This window comes from Hippocampus bargibanti, linkage group LG04 (genome assembly GCF_051943395.1).
Source record: "Hippocampus bargibanti isolate YZ-2025 linkage group LG04, ASM5194339v1, whole genome shotgun sequence".
NCBI classification, from domain to species: domain Eukaryota; kingdom Metazoa; phylum Chordata; class Actinopteri; order Syngnathiformes; family Syngnathidae; genus Hippocampus; species Hippocampus bargibanti.
In genome coordinates, this window is record NC_142737.1 from 1,815,001 (window position 1) to 1,840,769 (window position 25,769).

The 25,769-nt window shown below is 35.6% G+C and overlaps 1 protein-coding gene across 1 annotated transcript in view; it reads left to right on the plus strand.

Moving 5' to 3' along the window:
- The window catches only part of fras1 (Fraser extracellular matrix complex subunit 1), a 127,928-nt gene that overhangs the window by 94,742 nt on the left and 7,417 nt on the right, over positions 1–25,769 (plus strand). The window contains exons 37-61 of the mRNA XM_088993478.1: positions 149–402; positions 1,664–1,815; positions 1,892–2,054; positions 2,132–2,264; positions 3,805–3,989; positions 4,166–4,319; positions 6,026–6,292; positions 8,468–8,656; positions 8,734–8,853; positions 9,695–9,874; positions 11,308–11,432; positions 12,116–12,256; positions 13,353–13,583; positions 14,461–14,574; positions 14,749–14,899; positions 15,137–15,296; positions 16,641–16,809; positions 17,617–17,863; positions 18,902–19,246; positions 21,762–21,922; positions 22,002–22,149; positions 23,597–23,802; positions 23,868–24,024; positions 24,866–25,066; positions 25,137–25,324. Coding sequence (XP_088849604.1) covers positions 149–402; positions 1,664–1,815; positions 1,892–2,054; positions 2,132–2,264; positions 3,805–3,989; positions 4,166–4,319; positions 6,026–6,292; positions 8,468–8,656; positions 8,734–8,853; positions 9,695–9,874; positions 11,308–11,432; positions 12,116–12,256; positions 13,353–13,583; positions 14,461–14,574; positions 14,749–14,899; positions 15,137–15,296; positions 16,641–16,809; positions 17,617–17,863; positions 18,902–19,246; positions 21,762–21,922; positions 22,002–22,149; positions 23,597–23,802; positions 23,868–24,024; positions 24,866–25,066; positions 25,137–25,324 — 4,541 coding nt within the window. The remainder of the gene's footprint in view (positions 1–148; positions 403–1,663; positions 1,816–1,891; positions 2,055–2,131; positions 2,265–3,804; positions 3,990–4,165; positions 4,320–6,025; positions 6,293–8,467; positions 8,657–8,733; positions 8,854–9,694; positions 9,875–11,307; positions 11,433–12,115; positions 12,257–13,352; positions 13,584–14,460; positions 14,575–14,748; positions 14,900–15,136; positions 15,297–16,640; positions 16,810–17,616; positions 17,864–18,901; positions 19,247–21,761; positions 21,923–22,001; positions 22,150–23,596; positions 23,803–23,867; positions 24,025–24,865; positions 25,067–25,136; positions 25,325–25,769) is intronic.

The following is a 25,769-nucleotide window of genomic DNA, read 5'->3' on the forward strand; positions in this document are numbered from 1 at the left end:
CCTTACACACACTTTCTGGAAACCAATTAAGTTCGTAAGCTGAGGTATCACTGTACTTCCTAAATTCTGCGTTACAACCCCCCCCCCCCCCCCCCGTCATCGTAAATCGGAATGACTCACCCTCTTTGACCCCGCCCCCCTCGGTCAGGCGACATCTTCACCTTCTCCGACGTGACCCGCAACTCGCTACTTTACCGGCACGCCGGCTTCTCCGGCCACGACCAGGACGCCTTCACCATCTCGGTCAGCGACGGCATCTCCATGGCAACCGTCACCGTGCAGGTGGCGGTGCGGCACGGCGACGACGGCGGCGGACCTCAGCGAGACCCTCGCGCCGTACTTTCCATGGAAGTGGGCAAGATGAGCACCACCGTCGTCAGACGTTCGCATCTGGCCTACACGGTGAGTCGGTCATTTTAATATCAGGGGCGCCCGTGCGGGATTGTGGCGTCTTGGAATTGAAGCGGATTTCCGTGGGATCAGAGATGTGAAACAATATCTTCCGCAAATGGATACTGCAGCTTCCTGTTTGCTTTCAAAACTTAGAATCGAAGTCATAGCTTCTAGCCGACATGCACATTTCACCATACCGTCCCTGATTCACTGGTGAAAAGGATGCTTTGATCCTCCTATTTCATCTAGAACTGCTTCATACAGCAAAGAGAAACTGCTTAAAATTTTCAAGATGGCAGCCGCGGGAGTGCTGCCTTTACAGCAGCTCCTGTGTTTTGTTTTTCTACTTCTTCCTTTCCTTTCCTCTTCCTTCCATCACTTTGCTGCTATGAAATGTGCTTAGAAATTAAATGTATTATTATTATTATTATTATTATTATTATTATTATTATTATTACTACTGTATCTATTAGCTAGCTTTCTATCTATTTAAGTTACTTCCGGGTTGAGTGAACGCTGGCTTGTGTGGCTGCCGCTGCTCACCCTCAGAAAATCTTATCCTGTGACTGTAAAGTGACCTTGGGAGTTTTGAAAGACATTAGAAATGAAATGTGTTATTATTATTATCATTATTATTATTATTATTATTATTATTATATAGCTATATAATTAATAGATAGCTAGCTAGTTAGATAGCTAATAGCTAGTTAGCTATATAATTAATAGCGAACCAGCTAGATAGCTATATAATTAATAGATGGCTAATAGACAGCAAATAGGTGACCTTGAGAGTTTTGAAAGGCGCTTATAAATCAAATGTATTATTATTATTATTATTATTATTATTATTATTATTATTATAAATTTCTCCACTGAGTCGAATAAAGTCTAATCCAATCCAATCAAATAGCTATCTAGCTAGCTATCTCGCGAGCTAGCTATTTGCTATCTAGCTCCCTGGCCGGCTATCTAGCTAGCTAGCCATTAGCTATAGAGCTATCTTGCTGGCTGGCTAGCTGTCTAGCTAGCTAGCTTTCTATCTATTTGAGTTACTTCCGGGTTGAGTGAACGCTGGCGCGTGTGGCTGCTGCTGCTCGCCTACAGTAAAACTGATCCTGTGACTGTAAAGTGACCTTGAGAGTTTTGAAAGCTGCTTATAAATGAAATGGATTATTATTATTAATATTATTATTAAATACGGAACAAGATGATTGACATAATATCGATTATTTACATCTCGGTGATATCTTTGTATGTTTGTTGATGGCAGGATGACTCATCACCAGACGAGAAGATCCACATCCAGTTGGTGTCGGTACCAATGTACGGCGTCCTCACCAGGACTCTAGACCAGGAGGAACCTCAGGAACTGAAGGAATATTCCACGTTCACCATGGACGATATCAACCGCGGTACCATCAGGTAGCCGCTAAGTCGCTAACGAGAACTTTGTTGCGCAAAATGGATGCCAGAAGATGTGCTTTCAATGTCTGGTCAGATACACGACTTCGTTGGAAACGGGAAACCAGCCCATCACGGACGTCTTCCATTTTGCGGTCTACGACGGCGACAACAATCGCCTGGACAACCAGATGTGCACCATCACCATCACCTCCGACGCCAGGCGGCCGCCTGACGTCGCCGTGCGCGGCGCAATCCAGGTTAGCGTGCACGTGGCCGCTTTGTTTTCACGACTCGCCGCCATTGTTTTGGATTGTAACGGTCGTCAATGGTGTAGGTCCAGGAGGGCGGTCGTGTGCAGCTGACAACCAATCACATCGTCGTATCCCACGGCGACACGCCCCGGCGGAACCTTCTGCTTTGGCTCGTCAGCCCACCCAAGTATGGATTCATCGAAAATACCAAGCAAGGTAAGTACAAAGAAAATGTTTGAGGGAGAACAGCATGAAAACAAAATTTTAATGGTTTCCCATGGGAAATTATTTTTGGGGATACACACGTTTCGCCTTACACACTCACGTTTTATGGCGACCTGGGAACGGATTATTCTCATTTTAATGGTTTCCCATGGTAAATTATTTTTTGGGATACCCACTTTTCACCTTACACGCTTTATCTGGGAACCAATTAAGTTCGTAAGCCAAGGTATCACTGTACTTACCTACTTACATACCTACTTACTTATTTATCTACATTCTTACCTACTTACCTACTTACATAAAATAAGGTATATATTGTATAGTTTTAAGACTTATTTCGTAGAAAATTATGTTTTATGGCGACCTGGGAACGGATTATTCTCATTTTAATGGTTTCCTATGGGAAATTATTTTTTGGGATACCCACTTTTCACCTTACACGCTTTATCTGGGAACCAATTAAGTTCGTAAGCAAAGGTATCACTGTACTTACCTACTTACATACCTACTTACTTATTTATCTACATTCTTACCTACTTACCTACTTACATAAAATAAGGTATATTTTGTATAGTTTTAAGACTTATTTCGTAGAAAATTATGTTTTATGGCGACCTGGGAACGGATTATTCACATTTTAATGGTTTCCCATGGGAAATTATTTTTTGGGATACACACGTTTCACCTTACACACTTTGACTGGGAACCAATTAAGTTCATAAGCCAAGGTATCACTGTACTTACCTACTTACATACCTACTTACTTATTTATCTACATTCTTACCTACTTACTTACCTACTTACATAAAATAAGGTATATTTTGTATAGTTTTAAGACTTATTTCGTAGAAAATTATGTTTTATGGCGACCTGGGAACGGATTATTCTCATTTTAATGATTTACTATGGGAAATTATTTTTTGGGATACCCACTTTTCACCTTACACGCTTTATCTGGGAACCAATTAAGTTCGTAAGCAAAGGTATCACTGTACTTACCTACTTACATACCTACTTACTTATTTATCTACATTCTTACCTACTTACTCACCTACTTACATAAAATAAGGTATATTTTGTATAGTTTTAAGACTTATTTCGTAGAAAATTATGTTTTATGGCGACCTGGGAACGGATTATTCTCATTTTAATGGTTTCCCATGGGAAATTATTTTTTGGGATACACACGTTTCACCTTACACACTTTGACTGGGAACCAATTAAGTTCATAAGCCAAGGTATCACTGTACTTACCTACTTACATACCTACTTACTTATTTATCTACATTCTTACCTACTTACTTACCTACTTACATAAAATAAGGTATATTTTGTATAGTTTTAAGACTTATTTCGTAGAAAATTATGTTTTATGGCGACCTGGGAACGGATTATTCACATTTTAATGGTTTCCAATGGGAAATAAATGTTTGGCAGACACACTTTATTTTGGAGGAATTATTTGCAGAAAGTCAATTTCAGAAATTCATTAAAATCAATCCAACCCTGGTGTACGTTTCACCCAACGCAGGCGGTTCGATAGGAGGTTCGCGAAGCGTCACGCCCGACACGCCGTTCTCGGTGGAGGACCTCAAATCAGACGGCATCTTCTACGTGCAGCGCGAAGGCCAGCCGGCGCGTCAGGACGCCTTCAGCTTCTACGTCAGTGACGGCCACAGCCAGACGGAGGCCTTCAACGTCCACGTCGACATCCAGGTGATGCCAGGCGTCCATTTTGGAAAGATGGCCGCAAATCACAATGTCTACTTGAAGATCTGCTCAAATTGTGGATGAATGAGTGAACCCGTTATTTCGTTGAGACAAAGTGAAGGAATGGCGAATATAATGGTCATCTTCTACTCAAAAACTGTGCTGATCTCAAATTCCTACAGAGCAAACGGCGGAGTGAGCCGCTGGTGTCGGTCAGCAGCATCCACGTGGAGGAAAACTCCGGGGTGGTGGTGACCAACGCGTCCCTCAGCGTCCTGGACCGGGACACGCCGGAGAACGAGATTCTGTTCACCGTCGTCCGCAAGCCGTCCTACGGTGGGAATAATGTATCCAAAAATGGATAATTTACGAATGTCAGATACATTTTAAAAATTTTGCTGGCTGACTTTGCAACATAAAATTTGGTATGTCAAAGCTATCTAGCTGGCTAGCTGTTAGCTGTCTAGCTGACTGGCTGTTAGCTTCCTAGTTGGCTAGCTGTTGGCTATCTGGCTCTCTATTAGCTATTTATAAGCTATCCATATCTATTCTATTTGAGTTACTATCTAGCTATCTAGCTGGCTACCTAGCTAGCTATCAATTTGCTATTTATTAGCTAACTATTACCTATCTGTTAGCTATCTGGCTCTCTATTAGCTATTTATAAGCTATCCATATCTATTCTATTTGAGTTACTATCTAGCTATCTAGCTGGCTACCTAGCTAGCTATCAATTTGCTATTTATTAGCTAACTATTACCTATCTGTTAGCTATCTGGCTCTCTATTAGCTATTTATAAGCTATCCATATCTATTCTATTTGAGTTACTATCTAGCTATCTAGCTGGCTACCTAGCTAGCTATCAATTTGCTATTTATTAGCTAACTATTACCTATCTGTTAGCTAGCTGGCTCTCTATTAGCTATTTATAAGCTATCCATATCTATTCTATTTGAGTTACTATCTAGCTATCTAGCTGGCTACCTAGCTAGCTATCAATTTGCTATTTATTAGCTAACTATTACCTATCTGTTAGCTAGCTGGCTGGCTATCTAGCTAGCTATCCAGTAGCTGGCTAGCTGTTGGCTATCTGGCTCTCTATTAGCTATTTATTAGCTATCCATATCCATTCTATTTGAGTTACTATCTAGCTATCTAGCTGGCTACCTAGCTAGCTATCAATTTGCTATTTATTAGCTAACTATTACTTATCTGTTAGCTAGCTGGCTGGCTAGCCAGCTAGCTATCCAGTAGCTCTCTAGCTGTTGGCAATCTAGCTATCCATTAGCTAGCCAGCTAGCTTTCTATCTTTTTGAGTTACTTCCGGGTTGAGTGAACGCTGGCGCATGTGGCTGCCGCTGCTCACCCACAGGAAAAAAATTATCATGTGGCTGTAAAGTGACTTTGAGAGTTTTGAAAGGCGCTTAGAAATTAAATGATGATGATGATGATTATTATTATTATTCATATTATGATAAAAATTGCGGAAAAACAATAATTTGTCTAGCTCTCGATTAGCTATTTATTAGCTATCCATATCCATTGGCTAGCTATTAGCTGTCTAGCTTGCTGGCTGTTAGCTGTCGAGCTGTTGGCTATCTAGCTGTCTATTAGCTGTTTATCAGCTATCCATTAGCTAGCTAGCTCGCTTTCTATTTGAGTTACTTCGGGGTTGAGTGAACGCTGGCGCATGTGGCTGCCGCTGCTCACCCACAGAAAAAAAACTTATCGTGTGACTGTAAAGTGACCTTGAGAGTTTTGAAAGGCGCTTAGAAATAATATTATATATATTATATAATATTATTACTCGCTTGCTATATATTAGCTATCTGGCTAGCTAGCTATCTGCTGTAGCTAGCTATCAATTACAGTAGCTATTAGATAGCTAGCTAGATTTCTATCTATTTGAGTTACTTCGGAGTTGAGTGAACGCTGGGGATTATTATTATTTTGTTTGGATTATTATTATTGTAAAATTATTATTAAAAAATGCTGAAAAACAATAATTTGCCATGGTAATATTTTTTTGGAACCTCCGCAGGTCAACTCCGCCGCCGTCAGTTCTATTTGCAGCCTCTGGAGAACGGACGCGTCCTCACGCAAGGATCCACCTTCACCTACCAGGACGTCCTGGACCGACTGCTGGTCTACACGCCTGAGACGGTCAGCGGCGGCGTGGACGAGTTAGCTTTCAGCGTCACCGACGGCGTCCACGCGCACGCCAACGGACGCTTGCGTTTCACTTTGGACGTCACCCGCAGCGAGGGGCCACGCATGACCGTTAACAGGGGGCTACAGCTGCCAGCTGGTGAGCGAGGATACTTGGATTGACGTCAGTTTCACCAATGGAAGTGCGTTTTGAAGGACATTTTTTTGAAATTGACTTGAGATTTTTGTAATTTTTTTGTTGGTCCTATTGCGACGGAAATTTCTGGATTGGCAAAAAATAATAACTTCATGATTTAGTATTATTGACTTGGGATTAACTTTTTGTGGGTCCTGCTGTGATGGAAAATGCTGGTTGAGCAAAACAAATGTGACAATTTAGGATAATTAACTTGAGATTTGTGATTTTTTTTGTGGGTCCTGTTGTGACAGTAATATCTGGTTGAGCAAAAAAAATGGATTTAATGTAATTGACTTGACATTTTTGTAATTTTTTTGTTGGTCCTATTACGACGGAAATTTCTGGTTAAGCAAAAAAACAACTTCACAATTAAGCATAATTGACTTGAAATAATTGCATTTTTTTGTGGGTTCTATCGCAACGGAAATTTCTGGTTGAGCAAAAATAATAACTTCACGATTTCGCATTATTGATTTGAGATTTTTGTAATTTTTTTGTGGGTCCTGCTGTAATGGAAATTGCTCGTTGAGCAAAAAAAGTGACAATTTAAGATAATTAACTTGAGATTTGTGATTTTTTTTGTGGGTCCTGTTGTGACAGTAATATCTGGTTGAGCAAAAAAATTGATTTAGTGTAATTGACTTGACACTATTACGACGGAAATTTATGGTTAAGCAAAAAAAAAACAACTTCACGATTTAGCATAATTGACTTGAGATATTTGTATTTTTGTGGCTCCTGTTGTGACAGAAATTTCTGTTTGAGCAAAAAAAATCACAATTTCGTGTAATTGACTTGAGATTTTTGTATTTTTTTTGTGGATCATACAGTCCTATGATCCAACCCCTGACACCATTTTATTGCTTACAACGGGACCCACAAAAAATGCAATTATTTCAAGTCAATTTTGCTTAATTGTAATTTTTTTGGTTCAACCAGAAATTTCTATCACAAAAAGACCCACAAAAAAAGTCAGAAATCACAAGTCATTGACGCTAAATTGTGCCATTTTTCTTATGGTCAACCCAGAAATTTCCAACAGGACAGGAACCACAAAAAAGAATCTAAAATCTCAAGTCAATTACGCTAAATTGTGACGTTTTTTCTTATGGTCAACCCAGAAATTTCCATCACGACAGGAACCACAAAAAAGAATCTAAAATCTCAAGTCAATTATGCCAAATCCTGATTTTTTTTTTGGCTCAACCAGACATTTCTGTCACAACAGTACCCACCAAAAAATATAATGAAATCTCAAGTCAATTACACTAAATTGTGATTTTTATTTTTGCTCTACCATAAATTTCTATAACAACAGGACCCACAAAAAATTTAATCTCAAGTCAATTGTGCTAAATCCTATTTTTTTTTTTTTTTTTTGCTCAACCATAAATTTCTGTCACAACAGGAACCACCAAAAAAAAATATAAAATCTCAAGTCAATTACGCTAAATTGTGATATTTTTTTTTGCTCAACCATAAATTTCTGTAACAACAGGACCCACAAAAAAATCTCAAGTCAATTGTGCTAAATCCTAATTTTATTTTATTTTTCGCTCAAACAGAATTTTTAACACAACCGGACCTACAAAAAAAATATAAAAAATCTCAAAATCTTTTCTTTCACAACCAGAATTTTCAACACAACAGGACCTACAAAAAATATCAAAAATATCAATTCAGTGACGCAATTTTCTTTTTTATCAACCAGAAATTTCAGGACCCACGAAAAAAGTCAATAATCTCAAATCAATGATGCTAAATTATTAGTTTTTTTGCTCAACCAGAAATTTCCATAAGACCCACAAAAAAATTCAAAAATCTCAAATCATTTATGCAATCTCTTTTCTTATCAACCAGAAATTTTCCAACACAAAAGAACCCACAAAAAAAAACACAATTTCAAGTCATTGAAGCTAAATTGTGAAGTTGTTTTTAAATAATAATAATAACAACAACAATAATAATAATAATAATAATAATAATAATAATAATAATAATAATACATATATACAACCAGAAGTTTCCATCATAACAGAACCCACAAAAAACAATTATGCTAAATTATGATAGATTTTTTTTAAACTGAGCTCATGATGATGATAAGGAATATGTATTTTTTCCTTTTATTTGCAGGTTCTTCATCCACAATCACAGTGCAGAACCTGAAGGCTACCGACATAGACTCGGATAGCCTGCGGCTACGCTACGTCATCACAAAAGATCCACCGAGCGGCAAAGTCCAGTTGAGTCGCGGCGGGGGCTTCGACAAAGTCACCACCAAAGGGCCCGTGCACGGTTTCACGCAGGAGGACGTCAACAAAGGTGGGTTTCAAACTCCGGCGGCCATGTTGAGAATGCGACGTTAGCGCCTCGCCATCTTGTTTTTTTTTCTATCGCAGGCCTGTTGCGCTACAGCCACGAAAAAGGCGAGAAGGGAGGCAGCCTGTCCTTCAAGTTCAACCTGGTGGACCCGGAAGGCAACAAACTCATCGACCAATCCTTCTTCATCAGCGTGCTCGGTAATTTGGCTTCACATTTGGCAAATTCGGCCATTTTTCCCCATGACTATGTTCCGGAAGTCTTGTTTTTGAGTTGGTGACGAGTCCTCACGTCACGTCACTGAAGGAACGCCCCTGACCGAGAAAGGACATACTGTAGCAGTACTTTCATCACGTCAATGCATTTTGCGGTACTTTGTTTGGTCTGAAAACTTCGTGTTGATGGGCGAGATTAGATGGAAAACATAAATAATGAAATGGTGAATCCGGCCAGTTTCCAAGTAGCTTTGTCGCCATCTTCTGCCTCTTTTTGGTGCTACATTTCCCACCAAAGTTGCCTCAAAATGACACGGAATAAATTCTTTAATCGATTGCAAACATGTATGCTTTCCTCTTCAGAACTATTTGAATCATCTTCATAACTGGATGAGTAACAAGAAAGCATCTTTTTTTCCGAATCTGAAGCCATTGTTTTCATTCTCAAGCAATGCAAGACGTCTTGGTGTGACACCACGAACAAGTGGGCGGGACATTCTGAAAATGGCCACTTCCGGTTTCAATTTTTTTTGCAGTTTCAGCACACTTGATGTCATTTTTATTGGTATTTTGCATTTGACTAAAAATATCATTATAAAAATATCATCATATCATTTTGGATATTTTAGAGGCTATAAAACGTTTTTCTGATGTCAGTTAGGAAACAAAAAAACACCTCGTTGGTCACCCTCAGCTTGAAATATTTCAATGGCTACCGAAAAAAAAGAAGAAATTATGCTGCAAAAAAACATGTGGTATGTGCGTGTTATTTTTATTTTTTTGTATTTTTTTGGTCTAAATGTTTTTTGCGTGTCCTCCCCTGCAGAGGACCGCCTGCCTCCATCGGTGATGGTCAACAAAGGCCTGGTCCTGGATGAGAACTCTGTGAAGAAACTCACCACGCTGCAGTTGTCGGCCAGTGACCAAGACAGCCAACCCGGCGAGCTCCTCTACCGCATCACCAAGCCCGCCGCCCTGGGACACTTGGAGCTTGCCGCCAACCCCGGTAAGGCCTCATTTACATTCATTATTAGGAGCATTTTTTTGGAAGGCACAAGATAGACTAAATAAAATAAAAAAAAAAAAACACAAGGTTTTGTAAGTTTACTCATCTGCATACTTACCTACTTACTTACATACTTAAGTACTTCATTATAAAAATCATTAATTATATAAATAAAATGTATTATTATTATTATTATTATTATTATTATTATTATTATTATTATTATTTATCCTGTGACTTTAAAGTGTCCTTGAGAGTTTTGAAAGGTGCTTATAAATGAAATGTATTATTATTATTATTATTATTATTATTATTTTACTATTTTTTTATTGTTTTGTTATTTTGTTATTTTATGATGTTATTGTGTTATTATGTAATTGTCTTATTGTATTATTGTACTATTTTACTATTGTACTATTGTACTATTTTATCATTTTATCCTTTTATTATTTTTATTATTTCATGATTTTATGATTTTGTGATTTTATTATTTTATTATTTTATTATTTCATGATTTTATGATTTTGTGATTTTATGATTTTATGGTTTTATGATTTTATTATTTTATTATTCTATAATTTTATTATTTTCTTGTTACTATTATTAGTGAACGCTGGCGCGTGTGGCCGCTGCTGCTCACCTATAGTAAAACTGATCCTGTGACTGTAAAGTGTCCTTGAGAGTTTTGAAAGGTGCTTAGAAATGAAATGTATTATTATTATTATTATTATTATTATTATTATTATTATTTTACTATTTTTATTGTTTTGTTATTTTGTTATTTTATGATGTTGTTGTGTTATTATGTAATTGTCTTATTGTATTATTGTGCTATTGTACTATTGTACTATTTTATCATTTTATCATTTTATTATTTTATTATTTTATTATTTTATTATTTCATGATTTTATGATTTTGTGATTTTATTATTTTATCATTTTATTATTTTATTATTTTATTATTTCATGATTTTATGATTTTGTGATTTTATGATTTTATGATTTTATGATTTTATTATTTTATTATTCTATAATTTTATTTTTTTCTTGTTACTATTATTAGTGAACGCTGGCGCGTGTGGCCGCTGCTGCTCACCTACAGTAAAACTGAACCTGTGACTAAAGTGTCCTTGAGAGTTTTGAAAGGTGCTTAGAAATGAAATGTATTATTATTATTATTATTATTATTATTATTGACCAAAACCGTCAGTTTCTGACAAAAAAACAATGGAGATCAGAATCTTGATTGCAAAAATCCAATCAATTGAAAGGTCTGAAAATTGATGTTTTATTTAATATATTTTACTGCGTAAGTTTGTATATTTGATATATATATATATATATATATATATATATTTTTTTTTTTTAATATTCCACATTGAGAAGCATCTGAACCTTTTTCCAAGGGCCGTTGTATTTTGTCCGTCTTGCAGGTGTGCGAGTTGACAGTTTCACGCAGGCCGACCTGGCGTCCCGCGCCGTCCAGTACGCTCACACCAGCCAAGAAGAAAAACATGCCGACCATTTCTCCTTCACTGTATCGGACGGCACCAACGAGGTCAGCGCAAAGCACTTTTTAAAAAAATATTTATTAATTCATTTATTTATTTATTTATCTGCGTATTTATTTATTTATTTATTTATTCGTTTATTTATTATTTCATTGTTTTATTTATTTGTAGTTTTGTTTTTTTATTTTTTTTTGTATTTTATTATTTATATATTATTGTTTATTTATTTATTTATTTATTTATTCGTTTATTTATTATTTCATTCTTTTATTTGTCATTTTATTTTTATTGATCTATGTATTTATTTATTTGTGTGTCTGTTTATTTATTTTTATTTATTTATTTTATCTATTTATTTATTTGTGTGTCTATTTGTTTATATATTTATTTATCCATACATTTATTTATTTATTTTGTGTATGTATGTAGTTTTGTATTTATGTTTGTATTTCTTTCTTTCGTTACATTTATTATACATAAAGTAAAGTATATTTTGTGTAGTTTTAAGGCTTAGAAAATTTAGAAAGTCGAAAATGATGTTTTATGGGGACCTGGGAATGGATTATTCTCATTTTAATGGTTTCCTATGGGAAATCAATTTTTGGGATACACACTTTTCGCCTTACACACCCTGTCTGGGAACCAATTAAGTTTGTAAGCCAAGGTATCACTGTAAACCCATAAAGCGCTTGGCTAAAAAAAAAAATGTCACGCCGCGTTTGTCCTCCAGGTGGCGCAAACGTTCTACATCACCCTCAAAGCCGTGGACGACTCGCTCCCCCTTCTCACCGTTCCCGGAATGCGAGTTCAGGAGGGCGTGAGGAAAACCATCACCGAGTTTGAGCTCAAGGCCACCGATGCCGACACGGAGGTTAGTAATAATAACAATAATAACAATAATAATAATAATAATGATGATGATGAAAGATGATGCAGATGAAAATGATGAAAATAATAATAATAATAATAAATAATAATAACAACAACACTAACAACAATAATAATAATAATAGTAATAATAATGATGATGAAGATGATAAAGATGATAAAGATGAAAATGCTGAAAATAATAATAATAATAATAACACCACCACCACCACCAACAACAACAACAACAACAACAACAACAACAACAACAATAATAATAATAATAATAGAGATGATAAAGATGAAAATGATAACAATAACAACAATAATAATAATAATAATAATAATAATAATATAACAATAATAATAATAATTCCTTTCATCACTTTGCTGCTGTGAAATGTAAATTTCTTCACTGCAAGACTAATAAAGGCAAATCCAATCCAATCCAATAATAATAACACCACCACCAAAAACAATAATAATAATAATAATAATAATAATAATAATAATGATGATAAAGATGATAAAGATGAAAATGATGAAAATGATAACAATAACAACAATAATCAATAACAATAATAATAATAACACCACCAACAACAATAATAATAATAATAATAATAATAATAATAATAATAATAATAACAATATAATAACAATAACAACAACAATAATAATAATAAGAATAACACCACCAACAATAACAATAATAATAATAATAATGATGAAGATGAAGATGAAAATGATGAAAATGATAACCATAATAATAATAATAATAATAATAATAAATAATAATAATAATAACAATAATAATAATAATAATAATAATAATAATAATAATAATAATAATAATAATAATATAACAATAACAACAATAATAATAATAATAATAATAATAATAATAATACATTTCATTTCTAAGCGCCTTTCAAAACTTTCAAGGTCACTTTACAGTCACAGCATTTTTTTTTTGCGGGTGAGCATCAGCGTTCACTCAATAATAATATAATAATAATAATAGTCATTGTGCCTAATAATAATAATTAGTGACCCCACTCCCCCCACCTCCTCCATTTGATTGTTTTCATCTCCTGCAGGCCGAGTCCATCGTGTTCACGGTGGTCCAGCCGCCGCGCCACGGCGCCATCGAGCGCACGGGCAACGGGCAGCGCTACCGTCCCACCGCCACCTTCACCATGGACGACGTCTACCAGAACCGCGTCAGCTACAACCACGACGGTTCCAACTCGCTGCAGGACGGCTTCGCTTTCACGCTAAGCGACGGAACCAATCCGCTTTTCGTGCTGAGGGACGCCGCCGGCAAGGAGGCGAGTTCAATTCCCGTTCGAAATGAGCACGAGAATTTTCAAATCGAGCGGAAAATGTCATTTTCACAGGAAATTATTTTAACATTCAACATATGATATATCTCAACAAGTGTTAACAATAGATAGCGGCCATTTTGTTTGTTTGTATAGCTATCTGGCTAGCTATCTAGCAATCTAGATAGCTCTATATTAGCTATTGTCACCATTTTTTTTCCCAGTACTCGTGAGCAAGGAAGAACAATTAATAAATATATAATTGAATTGATAGATAGCTAACTAGGATAGATAGCTAACTGGATAGATAACTAGATAGCTAGATTGCTAACTAACTAGATAGATAGCTAACTAGATAGATAGCTAACTAGATAGACTTCCAGGTTGAGTGAACGCTGGCGCGTGTGGCTGCCGCTGCTCACCCATGGAAAAAAATATCCTGTGACTGTAAAGCGTCCTTGAGAGGTTTGAAAGGCGCTTATAAATGAAACGGATTATCATTATCATAGATAGATAGCTAACTAGATAGCTACGTAGATAAATAGCTAACTAGATAGATAGCGAACTAGGTCGCTAACTAGATAGATAGCTAACTAGATAGATAGATAACTAGATAGCTAAATAGATAGATAAATAGCTAGCTAGCTATTAGCTACACAGCTAATAGCTATCTTTTTGAGTTACTCCAGGTTGAGTGAATGCTGGCGCGTGTGGCTGCCGCTGCTCACCCACAGAAAAACTTATCCTGTAACTGTAAAGTGACCTTGAGAGGTTTGAAAGGCGCTTCTAAATCAAATGTACGTATAATATAATCATAATAATATAATACTTTGTTATTTATTTCTTTGTTTTTTTTTTTGTTTTGTTTTGTTGTTTTTTTTAGATTGTGACAGCAGCTCCTCAGAAGTTCCCGATCGAAATTCTTCCCGTGGACGACGGCACGCCGAGAATCGTCACCAACCTTGGACTGCAGTGGCTGGAGTACATGGACAACAAGGTCTTAAACCCGAATTTTGTACCTGCGAGTCTTTTTGGGATCCACACCTGCACCAAAAAGCCCTTCTTCAAACCTTTCATTTCCCATATGAAACCATTAAAAAATCACAATAATCCGTTTCCAGGTCTGAATCTGATATGTTTGTCCATTGATATTTTTTTTTCTCCTCCCCAGGCGACCAATCTGATCACGAAGAAAGAGCTGCTGACCGTCGATCCGGACACGGATGACCAGCATTTGGTCTACGAGGTCACCGGGGATCCCGAACATGGCTACTTGGAGAACAAAGCCAGGCCCGGAGCCCGCGTCAGCTCCTTCACGCAAGGTGGTGCCCCACACCCAAAAAAAAAAAAAAAAAAAAAAAGCATTCCATTCAATTTAGCAAGTGAATTTTCCAATTTGAATGCAGATATTAGAGGTCAAACCCCAAATAATGGCGGCCATTTTACACCCAATTGGCGTCAATCAGCGTGTTGATTGGCGGTTTCGTCTCAACTTCAGAGAACAAAAGCTGGAAAAACAAAGTCAAACATTTCATTTTAACGAATGGTATCCCCCGCAGCCGACATCAACTTGGGCCTGATCCGCTACGTGTTGCGCGAGGAGAGCGGACAGGAAACGATGGACAACTTCCGCTTCCTGGTGAAGGATAGCAAGCCCAACGTGGTCGACGATAACCTTTTCCACATCCAGTGGTCGCTCATCAGCTTCCAGCAACAAAGGTTTGAGTGGCGCCGATGACCCAGTTCACATTCGTCCCTTGAAACAAAAACAAACAAACAAAAGTGAAATGGTGAGAACATGGATAGAAATCACAGTGAAATTTGGACTCGTTTCAACTTTATTGATAGTTCAAAGGCAGAGTGTAGACTGCAAGGTTAAAATATCCCATCAACCAGGCTACACAAATAAACCGCACAAGCCATCTGTACAATATGAAGAGCAAGGGAACCAGCTATTAATAACGTTTCTCGTTTGTCTGCCTGCATCTGTTGCTGTTGCAATATCACAACTTGTAAGATGTACAACTCAAAGCTCCTTGAGACACGTTATGCAAAAAGCTATCCATTCCATCAAGCCATCAACGGCCATCACAAAGGTCAATAAAACAACTTTATTATACAGTACAATATTGTGTGGAGTTTTAAGACTTATTTGATTGAAAATTATATTTTATGGGGACCTGGGAACGGATTATTTTCATTTTAATGGTTTACTATGGGAAATTATTGTTTGGAATACACACTTTTCGCCTTACACACACTTTCTGGGAACCAATTAGGTTCGTAAGCCAAGGTACCACTGTATTAAATGTATTGCAGATATAACTGACCAGATTTAATGCTCATTTCTTACATTACATTAAAAAAAACATTTTAAGTCATACAATATTTAGGTTTATATAAGTGTCTGACACTCCGGACAAAAAGTTAGTGGACACCCGGGCAGACAACTCTGAAACGTTTTCGGCCTGGCCAGAAAGTTGCCTGCCCCATTTTTCACAACTTAAAACACAAAGAGCCATCTAATAGTATAACGGTTGTTTTTTTTTTAATTAAAGAACAACCGACGTCACTTTTTTGTTTCTTAACTGACATCAGAAAAACGTTTTATAGCATCTAAAATAGCCAAAACACGATATTTTTATTCAAATGCAAAACACCAATAAAAATTGCTGCGAATTGGGCATTTTCAGAAAGTCCCGCCCCCAGTTCGTGACGTCACGCCAAGACGTCTTACATTGCTGGAGAATCAAAACAATGGCTTCAGATTGGGAGAATATGCTTTCTTGTTACACATCCAGTTATGAATATGATTCAAATAGTTCTTAAGAGGAAAGCATACATGTTTGCAATCGATTAAAGAAGTCCTTCCGTGTCATTTTGAGGCAACATTAGGGGGAAATGTCTCACCCAAAAAAAAAGAGGCACAAAATGGCGACCTCCTGTGGCCACCTCCGTTTCCACAGGCTGATAAATTCCTTATATGTTGCTTGGACGGAAGGAAAAAGAACAACAAAATACATACCTTTGAAAATTCTCCTGAATTAATTTCTCCGTTTTTAGTTACAACGTGTCGGAGAAGGCAGGCACGGTGGCGGTGACGGTGAAGCGGACGGGCAACCTCAACCAGTACGCCATTGTGCTGTGTCGCACCGAGCAAGGCAGCGCCACCTCTGGCGGCGGGGCGGGATCGCGCCCGGGCCACCATGACTACGTGGAGTATGCCGGACAGGTTATTATCATAATAATAATAATAATAATAATAATAATAATAATAATAATAGCTCATAGAAAGCTAGCTAGCCACATAGCTAATAGATAGCTAATAGTTAGAAAGATAGATAGCTATATAAACAGCTAGCTAGATAATACTACTACTACTACTACTACTACTAAATAATAATAATAATAATAATAATAATAATAATAATAATACATTTGATTTTTAAGCACCTTTCAAAACTCTCAAGGACACTTTACAGTCACAGGATAAGTTTTTCTGTGGGTGAGCAGCGGCAGCCACATGAGCAAGTGTTCACTCAACACAGAAGTAACTCAAATAGATAGACAGCTAGCCAGCCAGCTAGCTAATAGATAGCTGACAGCTAGCTAGGTAGATAGCTGACAGCTAGATAGGTAGATAGATAGCTAGATAGCTATAATAATAATAATCATACATTTGATTTGTAAGCGTCTTTCAAAACTCTCAAGGTCACTTTACAGTCACAGGATAAGTTTTTCTGTGGGTGAGCAGCGGCAGCCACACGCGACCAGCGTTCACTCAACCCGGAATAACATAAAAAGCTAGAAAGCTAGTTAATAGATAGCTCATACGTTCCTTACTCAAATAGATAGCTAGATAGCTATATTGCTAATAGTTAGCTCTCTAGCTAGCCAGATAGCTAATAGATAGCTTGCTAGCTAGATAGCTAAAATGTTTCCTGACCTGTACAGTTGCAAATGGCTCATACTACTATGACTACTACTACTACTACTAATAATAATAATAATAATAATAGTTGTTGATTTTAATTTTCAGGTGCAGTTTGACGAGCGCGAGGAAGAAAAGGTTTGCACAGTGGCGCTGAACGACGACGCGCTTTTCGAGGGCGTGGAGACTTTCCACGTGGAGCTCAGCATGCCCGTCTACGCCCTGCTGGGCGCTAACACGCGCGCCCTGGTCTACGTCAACGACACGGAGGACGAGCCCACGCTGGAGTTCCAACGCAACAGTTTCCACGTCAACGAGAGCGCCGGCGTCGTACGCGTACCCGTCCAGAGAAAAGGTACGTGCAAAAAAAAAAAAAAGAACTCCCAAAAAGGGACTTTGTCAGCTTCTTCGGATACCCGTTTAACCCCCAAAGTAGGAAACTCTCACGATAAATAAATTAATCCATAAATCCATAAATCCATACATACATACATACACACATAAATACATCAATAGATCAAATAAATAAATAAATAAATAAATAATACATAAATACATAAATAATCAAAACATAAATAATGAATACATAAATACATAAATATATCAATAAATAAATAAATAAATAAAAATAAATAAAAATAATTAATACATAAATACGTACATAAATAATCAAAACATAAATAATGAATACATAAATACACAACAAAATTCAAAATAAAAAAAATACATAAAGAATGAATGAATATATACCTGAATTCATGAATACATAAATACATAAAAATAGATACATAAATACATAAAAAATAAATACATAAATACACAAAAAATAAAAATTCTAAATTCTAAAAAATACATAAATACACGAAAGAATGAATAAATACATGAATACACGAATGAATGAATACATGAATTCACGAATACATAAATACATAAAAATAGATACACAAATACATAAAAATAAATACATAAATACACAAAAAATTAAAATTCTAAATTATAAAAAGTACATAAATACATGAAAGAATGAATAAATACATGAATACATGAATGCATGAATACATTAATACACAAAAAAATTAAATACACAAAAAATAAATATTAAAAATACATAAAATATTTATTACTTTTGTAACTGTCATATAATTTGAAATTTGACTAACTTACACAATTAAATCAACTTATTTATTCATAATAAATTGAATTAAATTTAAATGCACATGAAAATTAAAGGAAATTGCGATTTTTGTTTTAATCCAATGTAATAAATAAATGAATGAAATTAGGTAAAAATATGGAACACGATTTAAAACCATTCAGTGATGTGTTTATTTATTTATTTTCATATTTGGGCGTGGGCGATTTCTGTTATTGATGTTTGTTGTCCCGCGCGTAGGTGACCCGTCCAGCGCGGTGTCGGCCCTGTGCCACACGGTGTCCAAGTCGGCGAAGGGCAGCGGCCCCCGCGCCCTGGAGTCGGGTTCCGACTACAAGAGTCGCGGCTCCGGACCCGAGAGCCGCGTGGTGCTTGGGCCCGGCGTGACCGCGTCCACGTGCGACCTCACCTTGGTGGACGACAGCGAGTACGAGCTGTCCGAGGAGCTGCAGCTGGTGCTGTCCGACCCTTCGGACAACGCCCGCGTCGGACGCGTGGCCGTGGCCCAGGTGGTCATTGACGGGCCCAACGACGCCTCCGCTGTCACGCTGGGAAACGACACTTTCACCTTTGGAGAAGATGCCGGTCGCTATCCTCATTAGCATTTTTCAAATTGACACACAACACATATTACTTTTTTGAAAATTTGGATTTTAAAATATAAAATTTGAAAATATATTTTTTATGTAAACATATATTTTAAAGAAAATACATTTCAATAAACGGGGCCTGAATATTTCTGGTAATTATACACACACACACACACACACACACACACACACACACACACACACACACACACACACAAAAATAGAGTTTGGTCAAATATCAAAAAATACTTTCAAAAATATTTTTACAAATATTTAAAAATCCATTTATATATATATGTTGAATATATTTTAAAATAATGTAAAAATATATTTAAAAATGTATTTAAAATATATTTAAAATGTATTTTAAATATATCTTATATATTTAAAAAATCTATTTACAAATACAGTAAAGTCTCGTTATATCGATAGTACCGCTTATTACGATATTATTTCCATGAACGCAAGGAGAAAATTACATGTATTTCAGGATCGGATATAAAAATAGTATATTTAAAATCGATATATTTTCGGACTCCCGAGAATATCCATATAACGAGACTTTACTGTATATTTAAAATTGTTTTAAAAATATATCAACCAAAACAGCTCCAACGGTGCCTGAATCAGGTTTTTGGTATCCCGATTTGGTCAAATGACGCACATCAAAAAATGTTTATTTTAAAATACATTCAAATATATATTTTAAATAGATTGTAAAATAATGTGACAATATATTTTAAAATATATTTAAATGTTATTTAAAATATATTTTTAATATATTTTAAAATATATATTTTAAAATATGTTTAAAATTATTGACAAAATATCTAAACCCAAACAGCTCAAACTGGGCCTAAATCATGTTTTTGGTAACCCCATTTGGTGACACACAGAAATTGACAGTTTGGTCAAAGATCAAAAAGTACTTTAAAAAATACTTTTTGAAATATTTAAAAACACATGTAAATATATATTTCATTATTCAAATTAATATAAAATATATTTTAAAATATATTGAAATAATATAAAATATATTTTAAAATATATACTTAAAATATATTTAAAAATATATTAAAATATATTATCCAAAACATGTCAAACGGGGCCTGAATCATATTTTTGGTAACCCGATTTGGTCGAATGACAAATACAAGAAAAAAATTTTTTACAGTTTCGTCAAAATATCTAAACAATACACAATTGTTTACAAATATTTAAAAATACATTTAAATATGTTTTTAAAATGTAAAAAAATAATTTTAAATATATTAAAAAATATATTTAAAAAATGTAAAAACAATCATTTTAAATATATTTAAAAATAATTTTAAAATACATATTTAAAATGTATATTTAAAATATCTATAAAAATATATGGAAAATATATTTAAAATATATTTACAATTATTTTAAAACCATGTAAGCCAAAACACCTCAAACGGGACCTGAATCACATTTTTGGGAACCCGATTTGGTCAAATGAACACACAAAAAGTTTTTTTACAGTTTGGTCAAGTATCAGAAAATACTTAATAATTAAATACTTAATATTGAAAAAAATATATATTTCTTTATATATTTTAAATATATTTTAAAATATATTTAAAATATATATTTAAAATAAATTTTACAATAATTGTAAAATATTTTTACAATTATTTGAAAAAATATATAAACCAAAACATCTCAAATGGGGCCTGAATCATGTTTTTTGTAACCCGATTTGGTCAAATTACACACACAAAAACTTTTTTAAAGTTTGGTCAAAAAATACTTAATACCGTACTTAAATACTTAATATTGAAAAAAATATATATTTCTTTATATATTTTAAATATATTTTAAAATATATTTAAAATATATATTTAAAATAAATTTTACAATAATTGTAAAATATTTTTACAATTATTTGAAAAAATATATAAACCAAAACATCTCAAATGGGGCCTGAATCATGTTTTTTGTAACCCGATTTGGTCAAATTACACACACAAAAACTTTTTTAAAGTTTGGTCAAAAAATACTTAATACCGTACTTAAATACTTAATATTTAAAAAAATATATTTCAATATATATTTTAAATATATTTCAATATATATTTTAAATATATTTTAAAATATATTTAAAATATATATTTAAAATAAATTTTACAATAATTATAAAATATTTTTACAATTATTTAAAAAATATATAAACCAAAACATCTCAAACGGGGCCTGAATCATGTTTTTTTGTAACCGGATTTGGTCAAAAAAATGTCAGTTTGGTCAAATATAAAAAAATCAAATATAAAAAAAAATACAACTATTTAAAAATGCATTTAAATATATATTTTAAATATATAAAAAATGTATAAAATAATGCATATAAAAAATGTATAAAATAATGCACAAATATATTTTAAAATATGTTGACAAATATTTTTTAAATATATATGTACATATTATTATTATTTTTATTTTTTTTACAAAATGGGTGTCGATCCAATGACCATGTTGACCAACAGGCACCATCAAAATTCCGGTGCTGCGCCACGGTAGCGACTTGTCCTCTGTGACGTCGGTGTGGTGCGCCACCCGTCCGTCCGACCCGCCCTCGGCCAGCCCGGGCATGGACTACATCCCCAGCTCCAAGAAGGTGGAGTTCAAACCCGGGACCACCCAGGAGGTTAGAAACGATCGCCCTCACTCGGTCGGGTCCAAAATGTCGGTCGCCCTCAACGTGTGTGCAATTTTTCTCTCGGCAGACGTGCAGTTTGACCATCTTGGACGACGTCCAGAATCCGTCCATTGAGGGTCCGGAGTCCTTTGTGGTCTTTCTGAGTTCTCCGCAAGGGGCCGTCCTTCAGGAGCCTTACGAGGCCAACGTGGTCATCGCCGACACTTTCCAGGATAGTACGTCTGAAACGCATCTTCTTCATTTCTATTTCTTCTTTTATCGAATAAAGTCTTGTCATTTAAAATATTCAACAATAATATAAATAGCATTAGCATTAGCATGATTGTGTTTAAATGTTACTCGTATGATATCTTGCTCACACACACACAAAATCGCCCTATTCTGGTTAGCACGGTGGTTTATTGGTTCGCACATCCTTCTCACATGATCAGAGCCAGGACTCGAACCCGTGACATCTGCACTGTGAGGCAGACGTGCACACGTGTTGCCCAACGTGCCTGATTTCTGATTTCATTTCATCTTTAATTGTTGAAAAGAATTATTATTATTATTATTATTATTATTATTATAACATTTTTGAAGATGGAAAATATTCTGGTTATTCCCTTAAATTTTGGATAAACATAAAATATTGAATATAGTATTTACTGTGTTTCATCATTTAATGAGATTGCATCTTTAATACAATTAAATGTATATACATATATATATATTTTTTTTAATATCATTTATTATTCATGTATTTTTGTCTTTGTTTGTTACATTGCTATTGTTATTAATACTATTAATATTATTTATTTATTTTAATGTATTTATTCATTCACATATTTATGTAAGTATTATTTATTTTTAATGTATTTATATTTTATATATCAGTTATTATTATTGTATTATTGTTTTGTTTGTTAAATTGTTGTTATTAATATTATTTATTTTTAAATTATTTATTTATTCATTCACATATTTATCTGTGTATCATGTATTTGTTATCTGTTCTATTTATTTATTCATTCATTCACATATTTATGCATTTATTTATTAGTTTATTTATGTATGTATTTATTTATTTATTTACATATATTTATTGTTAATGTATTTATTCATTTACATATTTATGTATTTATTTATTTGTTTATTTATCCATGTATGCATTTGTTTATTTCCTTATTTATTTACTTATTTATGTATTTATTTATTCACATGTTTATTTATTTATTTATGTAGTTATCCATCTATTTATTTTTATTTATTTAGTTTACCATTAACATATGTATTTATTTATTTTTGTACGTGTATATATGCATTTATTGTATTTATTAATTGTTTTTATTTATTTATTCATTCATTCACATATTTATGCATTTATTTGTTAGTTTATTTATTCATTTATGTATTTATGTATTTATTTATTTATCTATATATATATTTATTTTTAATGTATTTATTCATTTACATATTTATGTATTTATTTATTTATTTATTTATCCATGTACGCATTTATTTATTTACTTATTTATTTATTCACATATTTATTTATTTATTTATTTATTTTACGTGGCTATTTGAAATTTTGACATTCTGAACTTTGGTGTGTTTCATTTCCATTCGTCGCCGTGCTACGTGGTAGCAATAAAGTTTTTGTGACGGTCAGTGTCGTGTCAGTTCCCAGCATGCAGTTTGAGAAGAGCGCCTACACGGTGAAGGAGCTGGACGGCGACCTTCACCTTCCCGTGGTGCGCACGGGCGACCTCTCCTTCACGTCGTCGGCGCGCTGCTTCACGCGCACCATGTCGGCCGCCGTCATGGACGACTTCCGCGAGCGACCCAACGTGGACGAATCCCGCGTCACTTTCCTGCGCGGCGAGAAGGTATGTACGCCCAACCACCGTCCGTTTGCTTGAAAAAGACGACAAACCGGGACTTTTGTCGCTAGGTGAAGAACTGCACGGTTCACGTCAACGACGATTCGGTGTTCGAGCCCGAAGAAGAGTTCCAGGTTCACTTGGGGACGCCGACGGGCGACCACTGGAGCGGCGCCATGATTGGCGAGCGGGACGTCGTCACCGTCACCATCACCAACGATGAAGACGGTAAGCGGCGCTACAACTACCGTGATACCTCATCTTACAAACTTAATTGGTTCCCAGAAAGTGAGTGTCAGGCGAAAAGTGTGTATCCCAAAAAATCATTTCCCATAAGAAACCATTAAAATGAGAATAATCCGTTCCCAGGTCCCCATAAACCACAGGTGTCAAAGTCAAGGCCCGCGGGCCAAATCCGGCCCGCCACATCATTTTTTTCGGCCCGCGAAAGCAAATCAAACTTGTTAAATTCCATGATGATTGCTAAAATCTGAGCCAAAATTTCATATTTCATATAAAAAATGACTTTGACACCCCTGCCATAAACCATAAGTAGGTAGGTGAATGAGTGAATAGTACCTCTATTACCTCTTCTATTGCCTGAGACCGTTGCTTAGACAACACAGAAACACTCTTAGCCACACATAGCAATGGTCGACTTAGCATACTGGCACTAGGATGCTAAGTCACACAAACGCACACCTTGTTTGTGTTTTTTAATGATCTCCTTCTTCTGCTCGACCGTCATTTTCTTTTGTGTCCACCTTCGGTTTAACACTAGCCTGTGGTGGGGTCTTTTTCGGTCCCTTCATAGCAAAAGTACTCCACTCGATAACGAACCACATCTGCACTCAAAGAAAGGGGTTGACAAAAACTAGTCCGCCATCCACCGTGGCACTGTGTGGTTTGGTTCGTCCGCCGAAAACTAGTTCATATACCAAGATTATATTCTCGCGAATTTAATGTTCAGAAGGCGAAAAGTTCGTGAGCTAAAGCGTTCGTAAAATGAGGTATCACTATATTTTAGTTTCGTTATTTTTTTTATTTCCATTTTTTGGGTCATTTCAAGCTCCCACAATCGAGTTGGAGCAGGCGTCTTATCAGGTTCGAGAACCTCCAGGTCCGGACGGCGTTGAGGTCCTAAACGTCAAAGTGATCCGACGCGGCGACCTGGACCGGACGTCCAAGATCCGCTGCAGCACGCGAGACGGCTCGGCCCAATCTGGAGTGGACTACAACCCCAAGAGTCGGGTCCTGAAATTTGCACCGGGTGGGTTATTGGAGGTGATTAGAATACTAGAATGTTCTCCATCCAACATTTACATGTGGAATACCTTCAGGGATGGACCACGTCCTGTTCAAGGTGGAGATTTTGTCCAATGAGGACAGGGAGTGGCACGAGTCCTTCTCCCTGGTCCTCGGACCCGACGACCCCGTGGAAGCGGTTCTGGGTGAGATCACCACGGCGACCGTCACCATTCTCGACCAGGACGCTGCTGGGAGTCTCATTCTTCCGGCACCGCCTATTGTAAGCTAATCTATGGCGTTAATTGAACGTCTTGCTAGCTTGCGTGCTAACATTTGAGGCGGAGGTATCCAAACTACGGCCTGGGGGCCATATGCGATCTGTCATCCGAAAGAATTCGGTTCCGCAGCCCTATGCTAGCCCAATGCTAACATACAAATGCAAACACTACAGACAATCGAATGGAAATTAGCATCGAAGTCACGGTAAAGATCAGCCCTAAAGAGAAAAATAATCCAAGAAATATGTTCGTCCTTTGGACTCTGTGGGAGCAGAGGCTTCTTCTTGTTCTTAATTACGTCAGCATCTCTTCCAGTAGAGCTCAATGCTGTCCGGTTGTGGCACTCTGTGGTACTACACTAAAATAGTTGGAAATGTTATTTATTATTACATATTATTTATTTATTTATTTATTTATATGTATTTTTTATCTAGCTAGCTAGTTAGT